This window comes from Condylura cristata, unplaced genomic scaffold (genome assembly GCF_000260355.1).
Source record: "Condylura cristata isolate star-nosed mole 26May11 unplaced genomic scaffold, ConCri1.0 scaffold00002, whole genome shotgun sequence".
Taxonomy (NCBI): domain Eukaryota; kingdom Metazoa; phylum Chordata; class Mammalia; order Eulipotyphla; family Talpidae; genus Condylura; species Condylura cristata.
Genome location: NW_004567103.1, coordinates 71,283,921 through 71,306,232, shown reverse-complemented (window position 1 = coordinate 71,306,232; position 22,312 = coordinate 71,283,921). Strand labels below are relative to the sequence as shown.

General features: G+C 36.8%; 1 protein-coding gene across 1 annotated transcript; it reads right to left on the bottom strand.

Moving 5' to 3' along the window:
- Window positions 1-13,568: 13,568 nt before the first annotated feature.
- Window positions 13,569-14,173, bottom strand: LOC101629583 (protein mago nashi homolog). Its single transcript, XM_012725989.1, has one exon. It carries the CDS (start codon window positions 14,132-14,134, stop codon window positions 13,694-13,696), a length of 441 nt encoding a protein of 146 aa, XP_012581443.1. The 5' UTR covers window positions 14,135-14,173; the 3' UTR covers window positions 13,569-13,693.
- Between the last annotated feature and the right edge of the window lie 8,139 nt (window positions 14,174-22,312).

Here is a 22,312-nt window from a genome sequence, read left to right as displayed (position 1 = left end):
TCCTTAATCCCAACTTTCCTCTGAGTCTGTAAATAATGAAAAGTCCCTTCTGTGTGAATAAAGTTGTTAACAGTGCGTCCTTAAACAAAGCTTCAAGGAATATTGACAATTTAAACATAAACAGTAGTGGAAAAGTATGAAAGTTGGCATGTGCTTACTCAAATAGCATTTCATGGATCTTTCCTATTCAGCTTGTACATCATGAAGACCTAGAGGTTCCTTGGAAATCTTCTAAGATGATACTATTTGCAATTATTTGACTTTTATATTGAGCATCTATGCAATAGTTTGTTTAACAATTAAGTTCTCATCACTTCCAAACTTTGGACAACATTGATCTAGGTCAGTGGTTCTCAAACTTGGGCACATATCCAATTCATCTGAAAGGCATTAAAACATAGATTGCTAGGTCTGCTCCCAGAGTTTCTGATTCAGTTATATCTGGAATGGAGCTAGAGAATTTGCATTTCTAACAAGTTCTAGATGATGCTGACATTGCTGGTCTGGTGTGCACATACTGAGAATCAATGATCTAGGGAGCCTTGGGAAGCAGGTACACTAGATTCCAGGACTATATATATATATATATATGTCACTAACGAGTGGTGAAATTTTTGAGAAAATCATTCTCCCTCTGTGCTTTCAGTTCTACAACTACAAAGTTGGTGAGGATGGGAAGAGCATACATTTCAGATATAAGTACTGACATTTTTAAAATAAAAGATCTGGAATATACCTAGGAGTTTATAAAATAATATGGAAAATAGCCTGGGTGAGCTAAACATAAAAAATAGAGGAAAAACATAAAAAATAGAGGAAAAACAAAGAGAACCTGGAATCAGTGGTAAACTTCATTTTCTTTAATTAGCATATTTAAGAGAAGCTTAAAGCTGCTCCTTTCCTGAAACATTGCATTTTATTAAAAGCTGTTTAGAGCTCATAACCATTCTGCTGATTTTCTCAAAACACTTTCTCCTTATAGGCTGGTGCTAAACTGCGCATATGAAATGAGCTCAGCTTAATGTTGTGTTAAAAGAATTTGGTCTCAAGAGCTGTCTCTCTTCTTAATAATATGTAATCATACTCCATCTATTTAGTTTTCATTTAACTTGCCCCATGCAGGCAATGAATCCAGTTTAATTAAATGTGCCTTTAAATAGTCGAATGACACTCATTTGCACCTAGCAAACCTCCCTTTCATCCTATTAAGACCCCCTCAAGATATAAAAACCTAATAAAGAGGCCATGTAAGATGTGTGCCTGATAATGCACAAGAAGCCTGACATTTGCTCCATAATTTAGTGAAACCTGCAGTAGCTTTTGGGCATAGCATCACTGTTGAATGGAGCCAACATGAAGTCTCCTGAGTTCTGGGAGGCAGTATCTGAATAAATCCTCCAAACCAGCACATTTGGAAATGAACTGGTGGTCCTCCAGGCTGAATTCAGTCATGCCAGTGTGAGACCCCTGAGACCCTAGGCAGCTGCCCATGCTCAGAATACTTCGGAGGGCACAGCCCTTGCTTGCCTCTGCTCACATTCCTGAGGACGCTGAGTGGATGGGACTGCAGTTTCTCTTATTACACGATTTGGTAAGCAAGAAGGGAAATCCATCCAGAAAATTAAGAGAAGAAAGTTAGATGGTATTTTCCAGGCAAGAGAGGATTTTAGAGAATTATTAAAATGGTCATCCTAATCACTGAGTTCCTCAGTTAAAGCTGGACACTTCCCAATCTTGTATTTTATTATTCACACATTTAACATATTATTTATTCAGAGATAGCCAATTGCTAGCATCCACTACTAGCCAGGGATATAAGAGCAAATGAAACAAAGTTCCTACTTTCTTCATACTTACATTCTAGTTGGTGAGAGAATAAAGAAAATCAAGACAACAAGCAAATAATCACCCACAGAAAGGTTAAGTTTGATGAGGATTTAAAAAAGGATCACTGAAGACCTTAATGTGAGCAAGTTTAGAAGTGAAGGAAGTAAAACAAATTGGAATGAATATGAGCACAAAAGAGAAATTATATGATGGAGACATGTTTCAGGAAATAATTATTGAGAGTTAACTACTATCCAGCTGCTATTTTAGATGGGAGGGCTTTAGTAGTAAAATGAAAATAAAAATCACAAAGTAACATGCTACTGTTATGGAGTGGAGACAGATAATAGACACAGAAAAAAATCGAAATATGTCAGGTGAATAAAATAAAGCATCATTAAGGGGGAGAGGAATTACTAAGTGGGGATGGTTGCTTTACTTAGAGAAGTCTATGAGAAGTAAATCCTGGAGCACAGACCTATAGGAAGCAAGAAAGAGAGAATAGGCCATGTATATATCTATGAGAGAACATTCTAAACAGAAAGAGCATCATATACATAGGACCTGAGGCAGCTATCCCAAAGATTTTTCAGAAACAGCAGTGAAGCCAAGAGGTTAGGGTAGTCACGTCGGACCTTGAAAACCTTTTTTCAATACTTACTTTTTACCTCTGAGATAAGAAGCCATGGGGGTTGGAGGACAGTCCTGAGCAGAAACTGCTGCAAGTAGGCAAGGTAGAAAGAACATAAAAGAAGCCAACTGGATGGCTATTGTTGTGGTCAGATAAAGGATGATAGTAGCTTGTACTATATCGTAGTAGTTGTGAGAAAAAGGCAAATGGTGAGAAAAAAGGCAAATTCTGGAAAAAATTTGAAACTACAGCTGACATAATTGAAACAAAAGTTAGGGATGTGTCTGGATAGATCATTTAAGAAGTTAACTGCCACTGGGGGACCTGAATATGTGGGGTAGTGATTGGATGGGGATAGGGATCAAAATTTGATTTTAAAGAGAAGTATCCATGTTCAAATGTATAGTTCAAAGGTAAGGAAAGATGATATAACTGATGAAGAGAGGCCCCTGGGAAGGTGAGAGATACCCTGGGTATCGGGGAGCCTCTATATCTATAAATGTACTCTTTTCTTTAAACAAAAGGGAGGAAGTGGATGGGATGAGGAGAGCTTGATTCACTTGGTGGCAGGAAGTGGAGGTCCATTTCATGGTTTCTGTTTTTCCTTTCTAGTACTAGGCAAATTCTTCAAAGGTTAGTGATATTGAGTAGATGAGAAGGTTAAGTGTTATGAGGAAGGTGGAGAAAAAATGAACTACATTTTGAAGCAAATAGAACTGGCTTAGTAGCATAATCAAGCTAATGTTAGGCACTGTGAAAGCCTTGTTGAAATTTGGCATCATGAATTTATAATCACACTAACCTACATATCTATGTAACTTTTCTCCGATAATACTTATCCACTTGGATATAGGCACAGACATGGTGGATATTAAGTTTTATCCAGGAATATTGTTTTGACAAGAAGTCTATATGAGAAAATGAAAGCACAAATTACTTTTTGCAAGAACATGACCCATGAATGTAGACTGGATAAGGGGGATGACCTGAAGACAAGAACGACTGATAGCTCACATATGGATGCAATGAAGTATTATATACCAGAGATGGTGGTGAGGTACCATGGGTGGATACACATCTGGGCATGTCAACTGCAAGGACAGTAAAGGGAATGGAAGAAAAAAAAATAAAAACAATAAATCAATTTTTTTTGTGTAGCGATGATACACTATGAAAAGGATTGTGGTATTGGGTGGTGGAAGTGGAATGAAGTGAAGTCCATTTGAAATGAAAAGATATTCTGGCTGCATAACTCATAGCATTGCATTTGCAGTTTACTGAAAATGGAGTTAAAGCTGATGTGAACATTTATATATATACAAAGTTTTTTTTTATTACAAAGTTTATTTTTACATCATTTTGCACATTTTTTTTTCCATCTTGATTGTAATCCCCGCGGGTTTCCCATCATCAAATCCCCCCTGTGCCACCACCATAGTCCCCTGCCTCCCCCCCCCCCGTTTTTGATCCCATTCCCCACTCCACCCCCACAGAATGTCTCTGGTATATGGTTGTTCATTATTTTTGTTATTTTCTCGCCTAGTCCATTATACTCCTGCTATGAGTGAAACCATCCGGTATTTTTCTTTCTCTTTCTGGCTTATCTCACTAAGCATGATCTTTTCCAGCTCCATCCAAGTTGCTGCAAAAGACATCACACACCTCTTTATATGTGGATGTGTATATGTGTGTGTGTGTGTGTGTGTGTGTGTAGACAAAGAGAGAGAGGATATATAGAGGTATTCTGTCCGGAAAGGAGTATGGAGTGATCTGGAATTAGCCTCAAGGAAAATGGGAGATGACAATTCCTCCTTCTATTACAATTATGAGATAAAAACTTCACTCTGGCCCTCCCTGGTGGCACAGCAGGTTAAAGCACAGCACTAAGAAGCTAAAGTCACTTCAGCATGAGTTTGATCCCTGCCTGCCCCCCGATGGTGATCCACACAGTGCTGCAGACCTCTCCTGACCCGCCTGCTGCTGCTCCCCTCAGCAGTATACTTCATCAGTAGGCCTGTTCTGCTCCCCACTCTGTCTCTGGTGAATCCTCTCACTGCCCCTGCACCTCTGGTCTGTACCTCAGTTCTGTATGCATCAATAAATAAATCTTAAAAAAAAAAAAAGACAACTTAGCTTCATCAGGATACCAGAAATAGATCCTTTTGGGCTAATGGATTTATCTGTGGCCTGAAGGCCTTGAAGTTTATGAAAGGTCAGGTCTTCTTTTAGTTTCCAGTATGCTACATATTAGAAGCTTCAGTGAGTGCTTTTATGATAAGCAGCAGTGAATGAACTGGGGTGCAACTGACTCTTAGCTATACCCTATACCAGTCACAGCCCTTGAAATATAATCTATCATTAAGTAACTAACATCAAAAAACACTTCAAACTAAGACCACAAAGATCAGATTCAAAATGATCTTCTCAAAGGAGCTTTATACACTAGAAACTGCTTTCAATAAGAAAGGACACAGTCTGAATGCACTCAACAGTAATGAATGTTCTGGGAAAGTGTGTGTATAAAGTCACATATTAGTCCTCTACAGTGTCCTGCTGCTGCTACAGCCCCTCTCCTTGCTATTCCAGAGCATCTTCTTAGGAACACTCATGCGGAACAGTACTTAGGTCTATAGGAATAACTTTTTCGAAAATAGTTGGATTTTGCACTTCTTAGGACAAAAGATCAGAAGGAAGATGACATTTTATTAATTGTTAGAAGAGGAAGACTGCTGTATTCATTCCACCCATATCTGCCTTTCTTTAATCCTCAAGAGGAAAAGCACTTTCCCCATCCCCTTCTTGACAGGGGAGTGCCAGCAACATTATAGCCACTAGGTTTCCAGTTCCTCATGGAACTCTATGGAAAGTATGAAATTTTGATTTAGATTGAGCAGTAGTGGGGGGAAATGAAGAAAGAAGTGGACAGTGAATTTTTCTCATGTTCACAAACTGAAATACTATCTATGTTCTAAATTTGGGGTGACATTGTGACAGTCGGGGAGAAAAATTGCCTGTAACTGCGCATTTGGATTACTCTTGGAGTTAAAGTATGAACTGAAAAAGTGAACTGTTTGGGGGCATATTTACAGAATTGGTATGGAAACCATATAGCCAGTGCTTTTTTGGAATCAGGATATTAAAATTGAGTTCTACAGATTTTGAACTTTCTATCTATACTGCACACAGCTTTCTAGAATAAGAGTGCAATTTGATCTAAAGACCTTAATCAACAACAACAGGTTACTCAAATATTCCGCAGTAGTATGAGAGACAGATTACTGGTTTATTATCATATAATGATAGTGAGCTTATAAATTACCTAATTGTTGTCTCATTAAGATGGATGTTAGTTAAACAAAAACTTACTATAATATAGTACTATTTACTTTTTTATAGGTCAGAATAAATTTTAAAAAATTAAAAGATCACTGCTGAAATAATGGAAAGAATAAAAATGTAATGTCCAGATCAAGTTCTTGGGCTGATATTAGAGACATTAGATATTTAGATATTCTTTATTTATGATTCTAGGGTGCTGAAATTGGTTTGAGTCTTTTGGAGTTCAAATTCTAATTCCAACACTTACCATGTGACCTTGGACAAGTTACTTAACCAAACTTTCAATTTCCTCAGCTGCAAAATGGCAATAATGAGAATAGTGATCCCAGGGAGCTGCCATGGTGATTATATGAATAACAGGGGTTAATTGCTTAGCAAAATTTCTGACACAGAGTAAGTTCTGAATAAATAATTGAAATTATATTGGTAAAAGTGAGAGAAACTGGACCTTCATAATTGAGATAATGTGTAGGTAGGATGTAAGCCAGGACAAAAGTTCAAATGGCCATATATGGATATAAATGACAATATCAAGTAGAAACTGCAATAATTCTACTCTCACTCAAAATGATTCCTTGATCAAAATGAAGGTAAAAAGTGCCACTAAATGTACTAGAATACAAAATATTTATCATCTTTCCATTTATGTCCTTTGCTTAAGTATATGCCCTATTGTCCCATTAGACTTCACTTATAAAACACATATTTAAAGAATCAAATTATTTATTTCAAGACAGCAACAGTAAAGCATTAAACCATGTGTGATTCTTTGGAAACCCTGATCTTAGTGTTCTATAGTCATTACTGCACCATGCTAATCAATAAAAGGCTGGTAATAGAGACCATTAGGAGAATTAGTAAGGAATTTTCACATCTATGGAAGCAAGTCAAAGAGTTTCAGATGTTTTCCTGCTGGACAGGCCATATAGAATGTGTTTTCTCTTTAGTTGTCTATAAGTGGGTTATTTACCAGTCATTCTTTATTATGGCATGCAAAACATGCTCATACACAGAGCTATCCAGAGAAAATTACATATAGGCTATCAAATAAAACCCACCCGATTACAGTTGTCAAATACAAGCTTAAAATTAAGTACATATAATTTATCAATAAAAACAAACCTGAAAAGGCCTAATGGGATTAACTCACAGGATTTGCCAATTTAATCCATATGAAGCCCTGATTGTTAATTTTGGAACTTTATTAAAGAATGGAGTGGCTAGTGATAATTTGATCAAATGAGATAATTAATACTGAACAAGGTTATCTATTTGGCTCTGAGTGGATTTGTTTCAGCTATCACACTGCCCAACTCATAATCAGTAAGGCAGAGAAAACAAGTCCACATAGACTAAATGGCCAAGAACAGATGAAGAGCAAGCTAATAGTTTAGTAATTAGGAGCAAAGCCAAAACAGAACCTGCAGGTGCCCAGTGTTAAAAAGAGGCAATGCAAGTGGTGATAATCTGAAAAAAAAATTAAAAAGTGCTTCTTGGAATAGGTTATTCCTCAGCATATATTTTTAGATGAGATTGGAGAGAAAGTTAACAAAGAGAAGATTAGCTCTATAGCTGGGATTGTGTTTATACAGTAAGACATTGAGAAAGATTCTCCGTGTTTTTATATATAGTTTTAACAATAGAATTGTGTTGATTTTCCTCATGGCTTAAAATTTGTAAAGCAAACATTTCAAAGAGGAGACCTTGAGAGAAAATCTGATGTTTGGGGTGGAAGCAAAGGACATTTTCTTTGGGTAGCTCCTTAGACTGTTTTTCATCAGGGCTAGGTCAAACTAGAAGAGACCTGATATCAGACCATTTCTGGTATTCATTCCTTGTGAACTATATTAGGTCTCACTTGTATTTTTTGTCAAATGAAATGACTGGACAATTTTCACATGTCTTCCAGGTCAAACATTCAATAAGGCTCTCCTCAAAAGTGAGAATCCTGTGAGATAATGGAAGAATAAGTAGCAACTAGAAGGTACGCTGTAGTAAGGCTATGATTTGTGAATACATTAATTCCCTATGCTTATAATTTATATTGCTATTTATTTCCCCATGGCAGTTTCACAGTCTTCCCCAGATCCTTTCCATGTATTTTGGCATAAATGCTTAACTGCCATAACAGTAAAAATCTAATTACAGTTTTAAATAGTGTAATTCAATATATAAGTTTTATGACACACTTTATTTCTCAAATTAAAACAGGTCAAAATCTCAGAGGAAGTTTAGTCACATATAGAAAGAGAGGTTAGTCCCCTAGTCACTATGTTGTCACTCTACCCAATGACATTTTACTACCAAAAACTGTGACTAAAGAATTTGGTTCATTATGTCTGTCACTACAGGTTTTCTCGAGACCAACTTCTACTGATGATCTTTCAAGAGAAGAAGAGATTGAAAATGTCCCTATATTTTGTTGCTAAATTCAACTAAATTAACCCTGAAGTCAGCTCTCTTAGCTCTGTCATTTTTCTCTGATGATTCAGGAAATTTCCCTTTTAATACTGTGGGGGGGGGAGGAGATTATTATACCTCCCTTTCGACAGTAAGGCTTTAATTAACTTTCTTTTAATTAACTTCTTTTTGTCTTTCTCAAGTTATTGTTTTTAAGGAATCCCTATATATACCTAAGAAGTTCTCAAAGTGGCTACAGAATACGCCTGCAAAAATAAATAAGTTACATGAAGAGATACCTCAATATTCTATTAAAATCCTTCATCTTCTTTGCCCAGTTAGCAAAGGACAAACTTAATAGATAAAATACAAATTAATAATTAATTCAATCTGACAAACACTTTCATAATTTCTGCTCTACATACCCAACTGTCTATATGTGGGGAAACACAAGCTAAAGTCAACTCTGACTACTAGAAATAATGTCACAAAGGAGGTGAAGGAACAGCTAACATATTCTAATGCAAACTGTTCTGTAATAGTGGTGATTGTTATAAAAGAACAAAGCACAATTTTGAGGGGAGAGTAGTGATGTTGATAGGAGTTTCAGGGATATATGGATTTCATTTTGATTTGGAGGTTGGGTAGAATTTCAACAGTGAGAGAAGCAAAGGAAAACAAACAAACAAAAATTAATATAATGATGTGATTTATAATATCACATATACACATAAATATATTTGTTGTTTAACTTTGTCCTTGGAATGGAGTTCATAAAACCCCTGGACATTACTAAGAGATGAGTTATAAAAGTGTTTCTTGTTATGTGACAGAGGTTACTTTTAGAAGTACCTAAGAATGGGGGTGGTTGTCAAGAAGCCAACCAAATGGTAGAGCATCGAATATTTTTTTTAAAGATCTATTTTTTTTTAAAAGATTTATTCTATTTGTACATACAGAACTGGGGTACAGGCCAGAGGCTCAGGGGCAGTTAGAGGCTTCACCAGAGACAGAGTGGGGAGTAGAACAGGCAGATCTATGAAGTACACTGCTGAGGGGAGCAGCGGGCGGGTCAGGAGAGGTCTGCCACGCCATGTGGTCACCTCCAGGGCAGGCGGGAATCGAACTCATGTGAAGTGGCTTTAGTTTCTCAGTGCAGTGCTTTAACCCACTACGCCACCAGGGAGGGCCCTAAAGATCTATTTTTTTTTTTTTTTATGAATATAGAACTGAGATACAGACCAGAAGTGCAGGGAGCAGGGTGTGAGAATATTCACCAGAAACAGAGTTAGGGACAGAATAGGCAGATCGACGAAGTACACTACCGAGGGGAGCAGCGGGTAAGACAGGAGAAGTCTGTTGCACCATGTGGGTCACCTCCCTGGCTGGGAATAGACCTCTAGCTTTCCAGTGCCCCAGTTTAACCCATTGCACCAGCAGGGAGTGTCCTGAGGATCGAACTTTGAATCGTTCCATAATTGCCTCAGAAAGGAGAGGGGTAGAGACCGAACAATTACTAATGTCCAATAGGCCAAATCATGCCTGAGTGAAGACTCCACAAAACCCACAAAGAGGATTCAGGGACTTGCGACTTGCGAACACTATGAAATTCAGGAAAATGCCACATAGGTCAGAATACATGGAAACTTTATATTCCTCGTTTACATTAACTCCGTTCCATTCCTTCCCATATACCTTCCAAATATTTCTCTTCCTCTGGCTATTCCTGAGTTAAATCCTTTACTAATAAACCGGTGACATAGCAAGTAGAATGCTTCTCAGTTCTGTGAGCTTCTCTAGCAAATTCTTTAAGCCCAAGAAGGAGATTGGTGGAACCTCTAATCCACACTCAGTCAGTCAGAAGTACAGGTAATTACCTGGATTTGTAACTGGTATCTGAAGTGGTGGTGATGGGTGGGGTGATCTTATAGTATACACCCTTAACCTGTGGAACCTGATGTTCTATCTTGTGTCAGAACAGATTTTAAAGGCAGCACACTCTCTGGTGCTGGAGAGAGTTATTTTCTGGAATCCCCACACCCACTAGAAAGTATTTCAGAACTCTCATCAACACCAGAATAATGTTTAATATTAGCTCAGTATTTACTTGATAGTGTTGATGTTTCTCATTTTAGGGAAGAAATTTGATCAAAGTATTTTATCTATATTTCAAAGCCAAGACTTGAAGTGATTTTTGGCATCTGAACACATAATGCCTGGCAGCACAAATACAGTGACATATTTGAGCAAGAGCCATAGTCATTGAAGAGCAATGTCATCATTATATTGAAAGACTTCCACTGTCCGGTAGTATCTGACATTATTTTACTTGACCAGGAGAATTTTGACACTATACTTTTGAAGTATCAGGGAGAGAACTTCAGCACAGTGCTTCATTAAATATCAAGAAACATGGGTAACCCAGGAAGGAGAGTAAATTGATGTACTTTCAAAATAATTTGCCTTTAATATATATTCATCTCTATTTTCTTTTAAGGCAGATTACTGTGAGTGGAATGTTGGAGAAAGGGAACACACTGTGGAAGTGCTTGGCCTTGCAGATTTTTTTTGAGTTCTGGCTCCAAATGTGCATGTAACAGGAAAAGAGAAAAAGAAAACTTTCCATTCATTTTAAAAAGAAAAAAAGATAATACTAGGACCAAGAGATATTTAAAAGATCTCAATCCTTCTCCAAGACTCTTAGTATACTAAATATTTGTCTTATTTTCTGGTTGCTTCAGACCCAACGGGAAAAGACAGAGAGCTGGCTTTGTCAGCTTCTGCACAGCTGGAATTAAACCTGGAATCTGTCTAGATGGGCAAATTTTGAAAAACTGATTTTTCAAAGCAAAGACTTTGCAAAACAGATTTTGCAAAACTGTGATAGAAAGTAAGCAGTAGCAAAAGAAAGGATTGCCCAGAATCCAATTTTCTCCTCTTGTTGCTGCAGCAAGATTAAAGAAGTGTCTAGTATTTGGGATCTGTGGTGGCTGCAGAAAGTATAAAGCTGCTTTACTATTGTGGAAAAGATGAGGGTAGGCAGAAACAGTAGTTGCAGAAGAAATGAACTCTGGATAGTGTTGGGACTCATAGTATTAGCTAATGTGTAGAATCATCAGGTGCCACTTTCTCACTAGTATTAACAGTATGATTTTATGGCAGTCTCCAGCTTGCTTTCTATGATTCTGTGATCTGCTAAATACCCTTTTAATAAAAACTTCTGCTTGATCATCCCAAGTTAGCTTCTGTTACTTGGAACTAAAATACTTAGTGTACACAATGTTCTCTCCTTTCTGATAAACTCAATTTTCTCCACCTTGTTACATATCCAGTAATGTTTTCAATCCTTAGTTGATGGCTTGGCATTCATATGGATGGTGCTTCAGGCAGCTGTTGTGCCAATCTGCTATTGAATTTGGAATTGAATACTGGAAAGAGCAATTCCAGGAGGGCAGCCAGGTAGTGGTGAAAATCATAGATCACTGTGTGGCAGAAAAATGGACGAGAGTACTAAAATGAAGGTTTAACTCTGGGTCTAAAAAATATTAAACTCCAATTCACAATTTTCCTTGGACTAGTTGTGATTACAGTTGTACTATCATTTAAATTGTCAGTTGCTTCCCTCTCTAAGTTCTAATAACATACAACACATGTCTTTTTTTAAGACAGGTCATATGTTTTACTATAAATATTGATCACTTGTCTTTTTCTATGATAATGTCAAGTCAAAGCCATGATATTAGGACATGTGAGCCTAATTTCCTGGGCTTTATGGATTTTCCAATAAAAATATCTCTTTTTCATTCCTCAAATTCTGCACAAACTGATAATATAAAGGAGTGGTTATCTTCTCCTTTATTCCGACTGACTAAGCATTTTTCTATGTACTTTACAACTCTTTATAACAATTTTGTGAAAGTAGATACAGGGCCCTCCCTGGTGGCGCAGTGGGTTGGCGCTACACTGCGAAGCCAAGCCATGGCTACTTCAGTGAGAGTTTGATCCCCGTCCCAGAGGTGACCCACATGGCTCAGCAGACCTCTCCTGTCTTGCCTGCTGCTCCATTCAGCATTGTATACTTTGTTAATCTGCTGCTCTGCTCCCCACTCTGTCTCTGGTGAATCCTCTCACCACCCCCATAACACTGGCCTGTACCCCAGTTCTGCAAGAATAAATAAATAAATCTTTAAAAAAAACATAGATACATGTATTATTACATTTTTTACACATGAGAAACTGAGAAATAGAAAGGGTAAGTATTGACAAAGATCATCTAGTTTATAAATAGAAGTCTTCTAAGTATCAACAGGCGGAGAGAGTTAAGAATGTCAACTTTTTTCAATTCTAGAGCAAACAGAGATTATGGTGTAGGCAAAAGGCAACACACATTTCATAATGCTATATTATTAATAATGGGGTGATTAATACTGAACTATGATCTTGAAGTAGCATGAGAAAATGATAATAATACTCCCCAAGAAAAGCCTCACCTAACAAGCTTAGAATATGGTCAAGAGAAGACAAGGACACAAATTTGAAGCAGACAAAGAAAAATGAAAAAGAGAGCAAGAAAGGGACTGAGCAACTCTAATTCCTCTCCCTATCCCATTTCTAATCTGACGGATTATTCCATATGCCTTAGAAGAGAGGAAGGAGAAAGAGGAGAAGCTAAGAGATTAAAGGATTATATACTTTGATATCTCTTTCCCTGGAAACATGAACCAGAATAATGGATATTTTTTCAGGCAATGGACAATGGATATGAATGATGGATAATGGATAACCAGGATAATGGATATTTTTTTCAGGCAATGTTTCCTTGGAAACATGAACCAGGATAATGGATATTTTCTTTTCAGACTCCCAACAGCGGTTTTCTTAACCCATTTTGCTTAACCTTAGATACATGATCAAGTTTGGTATGGTTAAGTCCATAGAGAAGAAGAAAATCCATTAGGTTGGTCTGATTTTACCTTCACAAAGTTCTCTCTCATACCAATCACACTTCATTGAGGATGCTCTTGAGTTTAGCATGACAATGTAGATGATTTTCCCCACTGAAATAGTTCACTAATTAAATTCTACAGTGTAACCAACTAAAATTCTTCTACCCATTTTCCCAAACTTGCATTCTGTTCAAGCACAGTTCCTGCTATAACTCACTAACAAATTTTAAATTAATCCAATAATAAAATTGCCGATAATATAAACTCTATTTCAGTATCAGATTTAGGTAAAAATATAAGCCCATCTATAAAATCTGCTTGAAAATTCAAATGCTACTTCAAAATTCAAAGTAATTTCATTACTTTGAATCAAATATTCTTGCTTTTGGGTATGAAAAGCCCAAAGAAATTGAAGTCGTTTTTTTTTTATTAGACAATCATTTATACTTTATAAAAAAAATATTGCCCCAATATACACAAAAATTTCCTGATAATGGTAATGAAAAACAGCTACTCTCACCCGCCCCTTGTGTCCACACCAATATTTAGTTTAGATTGGCTTAATCTTGAAGTGTAATCCAATAAGACTGAACACCAAACACTTCAGGTCCTGGACAAGATAATAAAATACTCGTAAGCCTTCTGGATCCTTGGATTGATTGACATCAATAAGGGAACCAATTTTTGATGTTGTGAAAGAGATGTGTTCATCTCCAATGACAATTTCAAGCTCCTGCCGGCCCACCCTGTCAGGAGGTGGCCACAGAGCATCATCCTCTTTTGTAATTTCACTGTCATCAATGATTCTCTTCAGTTCCTCCATCACACTTTTATGTACATAGGCCTCTTTTCTGATCATGACGTCATTTTTGTAATTGCTGTTGTTGGCATATCTCAATTTCCCGTCGGGTCGGAACTCAAATTCCAGGAACTCGTGCCCAAACTTGCCTTTGTGACCCACGTAGTAACGCAGATAAAAGTCACTCTCCATGGCCCACAACAGATCACCGAGCCCCTACTTCAAAATCAAACCGCATCACCGTTGTACCTGAAGTCCTTTTTTTATTCTGATCTTAGTGAAAGGTGTTTTATTAATGTCTAAACAGAGTTGGGTTTCCATTAAGAGCCACAGTTTGTACTGTCCATCACTAGAATACATACAGTTCCTTTGGACTTTAGGGGTTGAATAAGTTCCATATTAAATCTCAAATCATGTATCTCACTTTTTTAAGGGTTCAAAGATTTATTAGAATATAACAGGTTATTCCACCACTGCTGCAAACCTGGTAATATAGAAATGAAGGACATTCCAAGTCCTCTTCAGGGAGAGAAAGCCAGAACTGAGGGCTTCCAAAGAACATAGCAAAGATCCAAAGATATTTCAAAGTAGTAGGTATTTTTTTTTTTTATTTTGAGTCCAAAGGGTGTCAATCAGACCACACTTATTTTTTTAAAAAACTACATTGCGGCCCTCCCTGGTGGCGCAGCCGGTTAAAGCACTGCACTGAGAAACTAAAGCCACTTCCGCATGAGTTCGATCCCCACCTGCCCCGGAGGTGACCACATGGCGTGGCAGACCTCTCCTGACCCGCCCGCTGCTCCCCTCAGCTGTGTACCTCCTCAATCTGCCTGTTCTGCTTCCCGCTCTGTCTCTGGTGAATCCTCTCACCCTCCGCATCTCTGGCCTGTACCCCAGTTCTGTATGAATAAATAAATAAATCTTTAAAAAAAAAAAAAAAACTACATTGCACCTATAAGTTTAACTTGTTTGGAGGTCTTTTTAAATAGCTTAATTTGGGCACTGCACATTCATCATATCTGAGAGGGAAATTCACTTAAGGGTTGTGTCTCCCACTCCAGAAAGTGCCATTTGCAATATCATGTCCTGTGGAGTTTGGAAATTTGCAATGGTAGTAGTCCAATTATTGAGTCTTTTGAGGTTTTACCATTTCCCATTCGGTGTATGTAAGGTTTCCTAATTTACATTTCTCCTTTGATTCCTCTATCTCTGTTGCCATGGTCTTCCATTGTGTGGATTATTTTAGAATATTTACTCTCTTATGCTGGCAGGCAGTCATATTTCTATTTCTATAACCTTAACAAAGCCCTTTGCCATGGAATTGATTAGTCCTATGAAAGCGCCTTCCTGAAAAAAAAAAAAAATCTCCCTTTTCCTGCAAGAGTTTCAGTAGAAACAACACGCTAGAACTGAAACTATCTTTACTGCTATATGATTGGCTTTCCCAAAAATGTTCAGGTAGGCCTTTTCTATCATGCACAGAGCAGCCAGTTTTCAATATGTATCACCTTGGCATGTAGAACTAATGTAATTAAGGCAATGTGGGCCTCAAAAGAAACTGTTACCATTGTCTTAAGGCATGAAGATCACCCAGATTTAGGGTCACTTCCAGAAATCACCATTTTATCAGAGAAACTAGACAGAGCAAACATCCAGAGGCAAGGTTTTTATTATATGAATCATCCCTTCCTTATTACGTGAGACTCCCTCTTTTCTCGTTGATGCCTCAAGCCCTCATTCTGATTCTGAGTTCATTTGTTCCATTTGCTTTAGAATTTACAACCATGCAAGTTCTCCATATGTATAATAATGTCTTTTTCTCCTACCAATCTCCCTAATGTTAACTTTCTCACTTCTTTAGCCCAAGAAATACACGAAGGGGTAGGACAAAGTCCTCTTGAACCCACTGATACTGCTTCTGAAACGTGTTCTTAGTTGTCTTATGAGAACCAAAATCTGTGATAGATGTTCTTCAAATACAGCAAAATGGAAACAGAGCTTAGCAATTAATCTGCAGGCTATTGGAAATCAATTTGTGTTTCCAGAGGTGGGGGAAAAGGAATTAAGGGGATAGTGATGTGAATTAAGACTTTCAATAAATCTCAGGAATATAGACTTAGCTGGATAATACTGACGTTTGAATAGAATTTGCAGTGGCAAATCCAATACAACCTAAATATTTACTGGAATCTTATCAATGTTCTTTATGCAGATTTCAGTCAGTTTTACCTTTTTTTTCTTTCACTGCAAAGAGAACAATTTATGTATTTTTAATTATATTATTTTTACAGACATAATATTGGTATCTACGTTGTATATTATTCAGAGGTAGTTATACCTCTTCAGATATATGTTACCATATCAGTAACATCTCCTAGGTTTAGAAGTATTAGACATTCTACCCTCTAATGCCTAAAATGACCTTTCAAGGCCAAGTTGACTTCAAAATGTAAAGATTAAGCAATTCAGTACATTCTCTGGTCCCCACTATGGACCTGGGGACCTTTAACAAGACTGCCTATAATGTCTGTGGGTTCGAGTACAAAATATAAATGCAGGAAAGTTGTTTTTTTAAAAAAAAACTGTCACAACAGAAAAACATTAAGCATTTAAAGCAGGGTGCTTCAAAGTAGCAAAACCCACTGCAGCTGCACTCATATACATGTGGATAACCCTGGCCCCTTAGGGTTCAGGCCTATGTTGTTTACAAATCTACCCCTTTGCCCTATTTCAGCTGACTATTACTAGTCAACCTGAGGGAAAACTTCTTATAGGTATGAGGCAAACTGGGTTTCATAAAAATGAGCTTTAAGATTGAAACTTTTAGTCACAAGCGTCAAGAGGAAAGCTCAGACTGGCTGCTATTACTGAAAGCAAAGACCAAGCATTGACCAGACAGATTCCAAGGAGAAGGGAAAAAGAAAGGGCACCAGTTGTAGTTACTGCAAGTTCTTCTGAAAATCTTCAAAGCAATAAGTCACTGCCTCTGTCCATCTTTCAATCTGGTAAGATGTGACCAAGTGAGAGGGCAGAGACACCAAGTGATGTCTATTTTGATAGAAGCCAGTGAAGGGAGACCTTCAAGTCAACTCCTGAGCATCCCATCTAACAACTTCCACCATATCCAATATCTGTCACAGTATAGACATTTAATACATATTTGTTTTAAGGAACAAGTCCAAGTCCCATGACTCATATATATGTAACCTGGCCTATACTGGAGTTGCCAGGAGATTCTTTATATTTCACAGAATTAAATATTTCATCTCCTAGCAGCATATTAAAAGACAAAAGCACAATTCATGGTATATGTTATGATTCCTGTCTCTTGTCCTTATACTAAATTTTCCTGTGTTGGTTTGCTAGGCAGCAGCTACTTCTAAATCCTGTACTCAATCAAGAAGCAGGTTAGAACACAAGACAAAATGAAGAAAATTCAGTGAGATTCTAGGCTTTGCCTCTTAGTTGCCCATGATCTAAGGACAATCAACTAACCTCTTAGCTTTAGCTGTCACTCAAAGTGAGGTCACTGAATCACAAACATAGCTTTCTCATCCCCTAACACTCCCTTTATTCAAAGTCCAGAATCTCTAAGGAAAGAGAAAAGCAGCTCACTCTGTCTGTAAAAGATAAATTTTTACAGCATTCTCCATTGGATTGAATAGCTAAAATAGGTTCTCAGAGGTATATTAAAGAGATTGCTATTAGATAAAAGAGAGAGAGGATTTACAATGATAATACATGACATGATAATTCCTCCTATTCCAAAAGGTCATGGATAAATTATCCCCAGTAAGTAATATTTTTTAACATATAGTACATCATACTTAGTGCAGGCTGAATGAAAATTAGTTATTAGTAATTATTATTATAAAATCCACCAATTTCCATAGACAACCTTTCATCCCAACAGCAGATATTCACAATACTGCAGAAGAATCAGAAAATCCAGTAATGATGGCTTTACTGGTTTAGTCTTAATTAGTGGGATTGTGATAAGACAGGCTCCTCCCATATTACCATTACCAGGCTTCATGGATTTAGGATTATACTATTAAATGGGTGAATTATGTCTTTGGAAACATATTATTTATAAACCCATGAATAATTCTGTTTGGTCACTTTCCTTGTGACAGTGTTTCCTTCACATGAGAGTTTAAAGAACTAATATTATCATGGCACACTTCATTCCATAATTTATCACCAGGGAATTAGAAGGTGAACATAGAAAATTCTTCCTGTTTTATAGCTTATGTGTCCAGAGAACATTGCTTCCTTGTTACTTTGTAAAAGGGGGGGGGGTAAAATAAATATGATAGTCCACATATTACATTTCAATAAGAAAAGGAAGATTGAAAGCAGTTGTTGAGTCTGTTCATGGTCTTGGATATAAAAGAAGAGTCCTTTCAAGGGTGATGGTTGGGGGTGGTAGTTGGGAGGAAAACACTTTCTTCTGCCTCCTAAAACAGAACAGATCTTGAATCTGTATTCTGATATTTGAGAAATTAGAGGTATAGGAATTCATTCACACAGCGCTGAGAAATCAATAAGGATTACATTTGATTTTAATGACATTTTTGGTAGAAAATAAAATAATTTTGCTAAAAAGCTTTGTGTCTAAAGTTTCTCTTGAATTGTCTGTAAAGTGTCCTTATTTTCTTACACAAATAATTAATTTGGAGCCTGAAAAAGAACTGGAAATTTCCCATAGTGTTTGAATAATAACTCTTTAAAACAGATATGGCCACATGATTTCTCCCTGGGTGGCTTTGATTTTGGACTGCTTATCTACAGTGGTTTCCACCTCCTTCTAATAGGCTACGAACCACCGTGGTGGATTATGGTAGAGGATTATGGTTACCTTATGGTGGTGAGAGTGGTATGACAACATACATCTGAAGGGGTGTGAAGATGATTTCTGCTGGATTTTACTGCTGTAAAATTATACTCTTCATCTTTGTAGTTAATACATATCTTGGAGGAGATTCCTTGAGAATACATAAATCTTGTTTGTTCTAAGGCATACTAATTTTTACATCCAATAGTGAATCTTATCTTCAAAAAATACTCTTTCTTTATTTTTTAAAGATTAATTTATTTATGCATACAGAACTGGTGTGCAGGCCAGATTTGCTGGGGTGGTGAGAGGACAGAGTGGGGAGCAGAACAGGCACACTGATGAAGTACACAGCTGAGGGGAGCAGTGGGCAAGTCAGAAGAGGTCTGACCCACCATGTGGGTCACCTCCTCACACTAAAGTGGCTATGGCTTGCTTGTAGTACAGCATAGTACAGCACTTGAATTCATTTCACCACCAAGGAGGGACCCCTTGGACCCCTTATGTATTACTATAATACATAATCTAGCTCTCATTTTTCCCCCTTTGTGGAAATGTCTGTCCCCACTTTTTACTGTTACCTGATTTCTACTCATTATGCATATCCCCAGTGAGTTTTTCTTTTTCTTTTTTCCCTTTGGGAAACTGTCCAGTCAGACAAAGAATTCCTTTCTCCCCAGTTCCTTAGCAGCCCACAGAGAGCCTCACAATACAAGTCACCATGTTTATTGGCTGTTCATGTTTCCCTGTGAGTCACCCTGTATGGACTCTTGAGGGAGACTACACTATCTCAGGAATTTTTCTACTAATGCCTAGCACAGAGCAGAGTCTAACAAAGTCATTCAATGTATGTTTGGAGAAGAGATGGATGAATGAAAGCATCTATTACATTCTTTCTAAAATTCACTTCCAGGCTGAACAAATTAGAGTTTTTTGTTGTTACAGTTAAACAATAATGTTCATTTTTAATAATGTGATTCTGATTTTCTGTCAAAATTTCACCCCTTTCTGAAATTTACTCCATTATGTTCTTGTATATGCCTTCTTTAATCCTCTAAAAACCACACAAAAGTCCTGCTTGCTGAGATTTTTATTATTATTACTTCCCCTCATCCTATAATCACCTACCTTTTATTGTTTCTCTTGTAATTCGGTTTGTAAGTATATTTTCAAACACAGAGGAAAAGAAACTGTTCTTTCATTACTTTTGCTAATCTTCTAGGTATCTCCTTTTCTGATCCTGACACATATGCTTTCTTAATCCTCAGTGATAGTTTTTCTCCTGTGTGTTTGCTTACTTCTGTAAGTTCAACAGAGGTTTTCAGGGTATAAATCTCTGTATAAGTAGGAAAACAGTGAGGATGGATTCTTAGGTTAATAGTCCTCATTATTATTACTACATTATCAACGAATTAAATACTAATACAGGATACCAGGCATGCTTGTAAATGAACAATCTGCCTGGCCATGTGGATAGATAGTTCAGCAGTTGCTAACAACAATAATTGTCAAAAGGAATTTTTTTTTTCATTGTTATCATCTTTATCCTCATCCCTAGCATGGTCTTCACCATTGAAACCTATACCGCATCATGTGTGGTATACACAGAGCCATGCCTACTATTCCTAATCCCTGCCATCACTTTTATGAACCCTCTTGCTACTTTAAACCCTCAATATATACATCACTTTGGTAGTTATGTTAGACTATATTATATCAGTTTTGAGTTGCTGTTTTATCCTTCTCAACCTCCTTTCTCTATTCCTGCACTAGACCAGAAATTCCTTAAAGGCTAGGGCTGAGATTTATATTTCAAGTTATCATAAATATATATTGCTCTGCTAAAAACAAAACACAAACTTAATATCTACTTGTGGAATACATTATTTGCCTGCCAGCTCAAATGGAAACAAGAAAATGCTAACTTGGGAAAGGGCATGTGGGAAATTAACAAATTCAAAGGTATAATTTGTATTTTCATTGATAGAATGCTATTGATAAGCACATTCAAAGAAAATAATGCTTTTAGAAATTTTGAAAAGTTAGAGAAAGAAACCAACAATTGACATTTATCAAGAAACATGCACTCTAGAATGAGGCCTGAAAATACCAAAGATTCATCTGGAATTGATTTATGTAATGCTTTTCTTACAGTGTGTGACATTCAGCAAAAGAAATAATTTAAATGTCATTCTTATTGCCTCCACAACAGTATTAATTTTAAAAATCTACCTTCTCTAATTTCTCATTCACAATATCTTAGTTCCGATTCTCATTGCTTCTCATCTGGATAATTGCAATAATTTCGAAATGTTTTCCTACTTCTAGTTTCTTCTCCCTTCACTTCCTAAGTGATGACTCCCCACTGATCACATAATCAAGTTCTTTCTTGACATGCAACATGCTTCAATTTTCCCCTATTTTTTTTTTTTTTTTTTTTAGAATTCTCTTTACCATTCTTTTTATATGCCTTGTACTCTAGCCTCATTAAATTTTACAAATCTCCAAAAGGGAGTACAATAAGCTTTCTAGTTTTTCACACATTTCCTCATGCTGTTTCTATAGCTTAAAATGCTCATCTGATCTTTCATCGTTCATCTGATCTTCCAAGAAACTCAGATGAAAAAAATATTACCTACTCAGTGAGGTATTATCTAAGTTTACAAGTCAAAATTAATCTGTCTCCATTATTTGCCCTAAAATTTGGCTTGTAACTTTAATATAATTTGTCCTAAAATTGTGTTGATATTCTTTGTTTACTAAACTATAGTTCCAAAAAGGCTAACTTCTATTCATATCAGCATCACCAGTGCTTAAAGAAAAATTGAAGTCATCTGGGCTGCTGTAACAAACTCTGAGTTCTCTGTAGTCTATCACAAAGAGAATTATGCACTCATGATAGGCCAATGTGAGGAGGGAAGATTATAACATGTCATATGATGCCACAATATTCATCACACAGATTCAAAGTGTGCCCCAGAAACTGGAAGTGGAAGATTGAGTGTAGGACACATTTGTACAGGTGGAACACATAGTAGTAAGTCACATTATGTTTTGCAGTCACAGACACAACTAACTTCAGGGATGTAGGAAGTGTAGTTTCTTCATTCCAGAGGAATGAAGAAAAATATGGGTGTTAAATAATGCATCTTTCTCTGCCATCATGTGCAATACATGGATGCAGAATGCTTACAAAGAATACCTGATTGCGAATCTGAAGCTATAATAGTATTTTGGAAGGAAAAAAGAAAATCAGTTTCCAAACACAAAATTTTGCATTTTATGATAGTAAAGCAAGCCACTTACTGGCTCTGTTAACAGGCAATGGCAAATTCTTACAGCCCTCTAAGTTCCAAGTTGCTCATCGATAAATGGAATTGGTATGGCATTAGTTGACGTAACACATGGAGAGCATTTAACACATAGGAAGAACTATTTAATAATTATCCTTATCTCATTCAAACCTATAATTTTTAGAATCTGAAATGTGCTAGTATGAGAAATCAAAAGTCTATTAAAAGCATTACTAACCT

What these genes read in the sequence shown, in the direction of transcription:
- LOC101629583 (XM_012725989.1), bottom strand. Translation starts at nt 14,134, where the DNA reads ATGGAGAGTGACTTTTATCTGCGTTACTACGTGGGTCACAAAGGCAAG.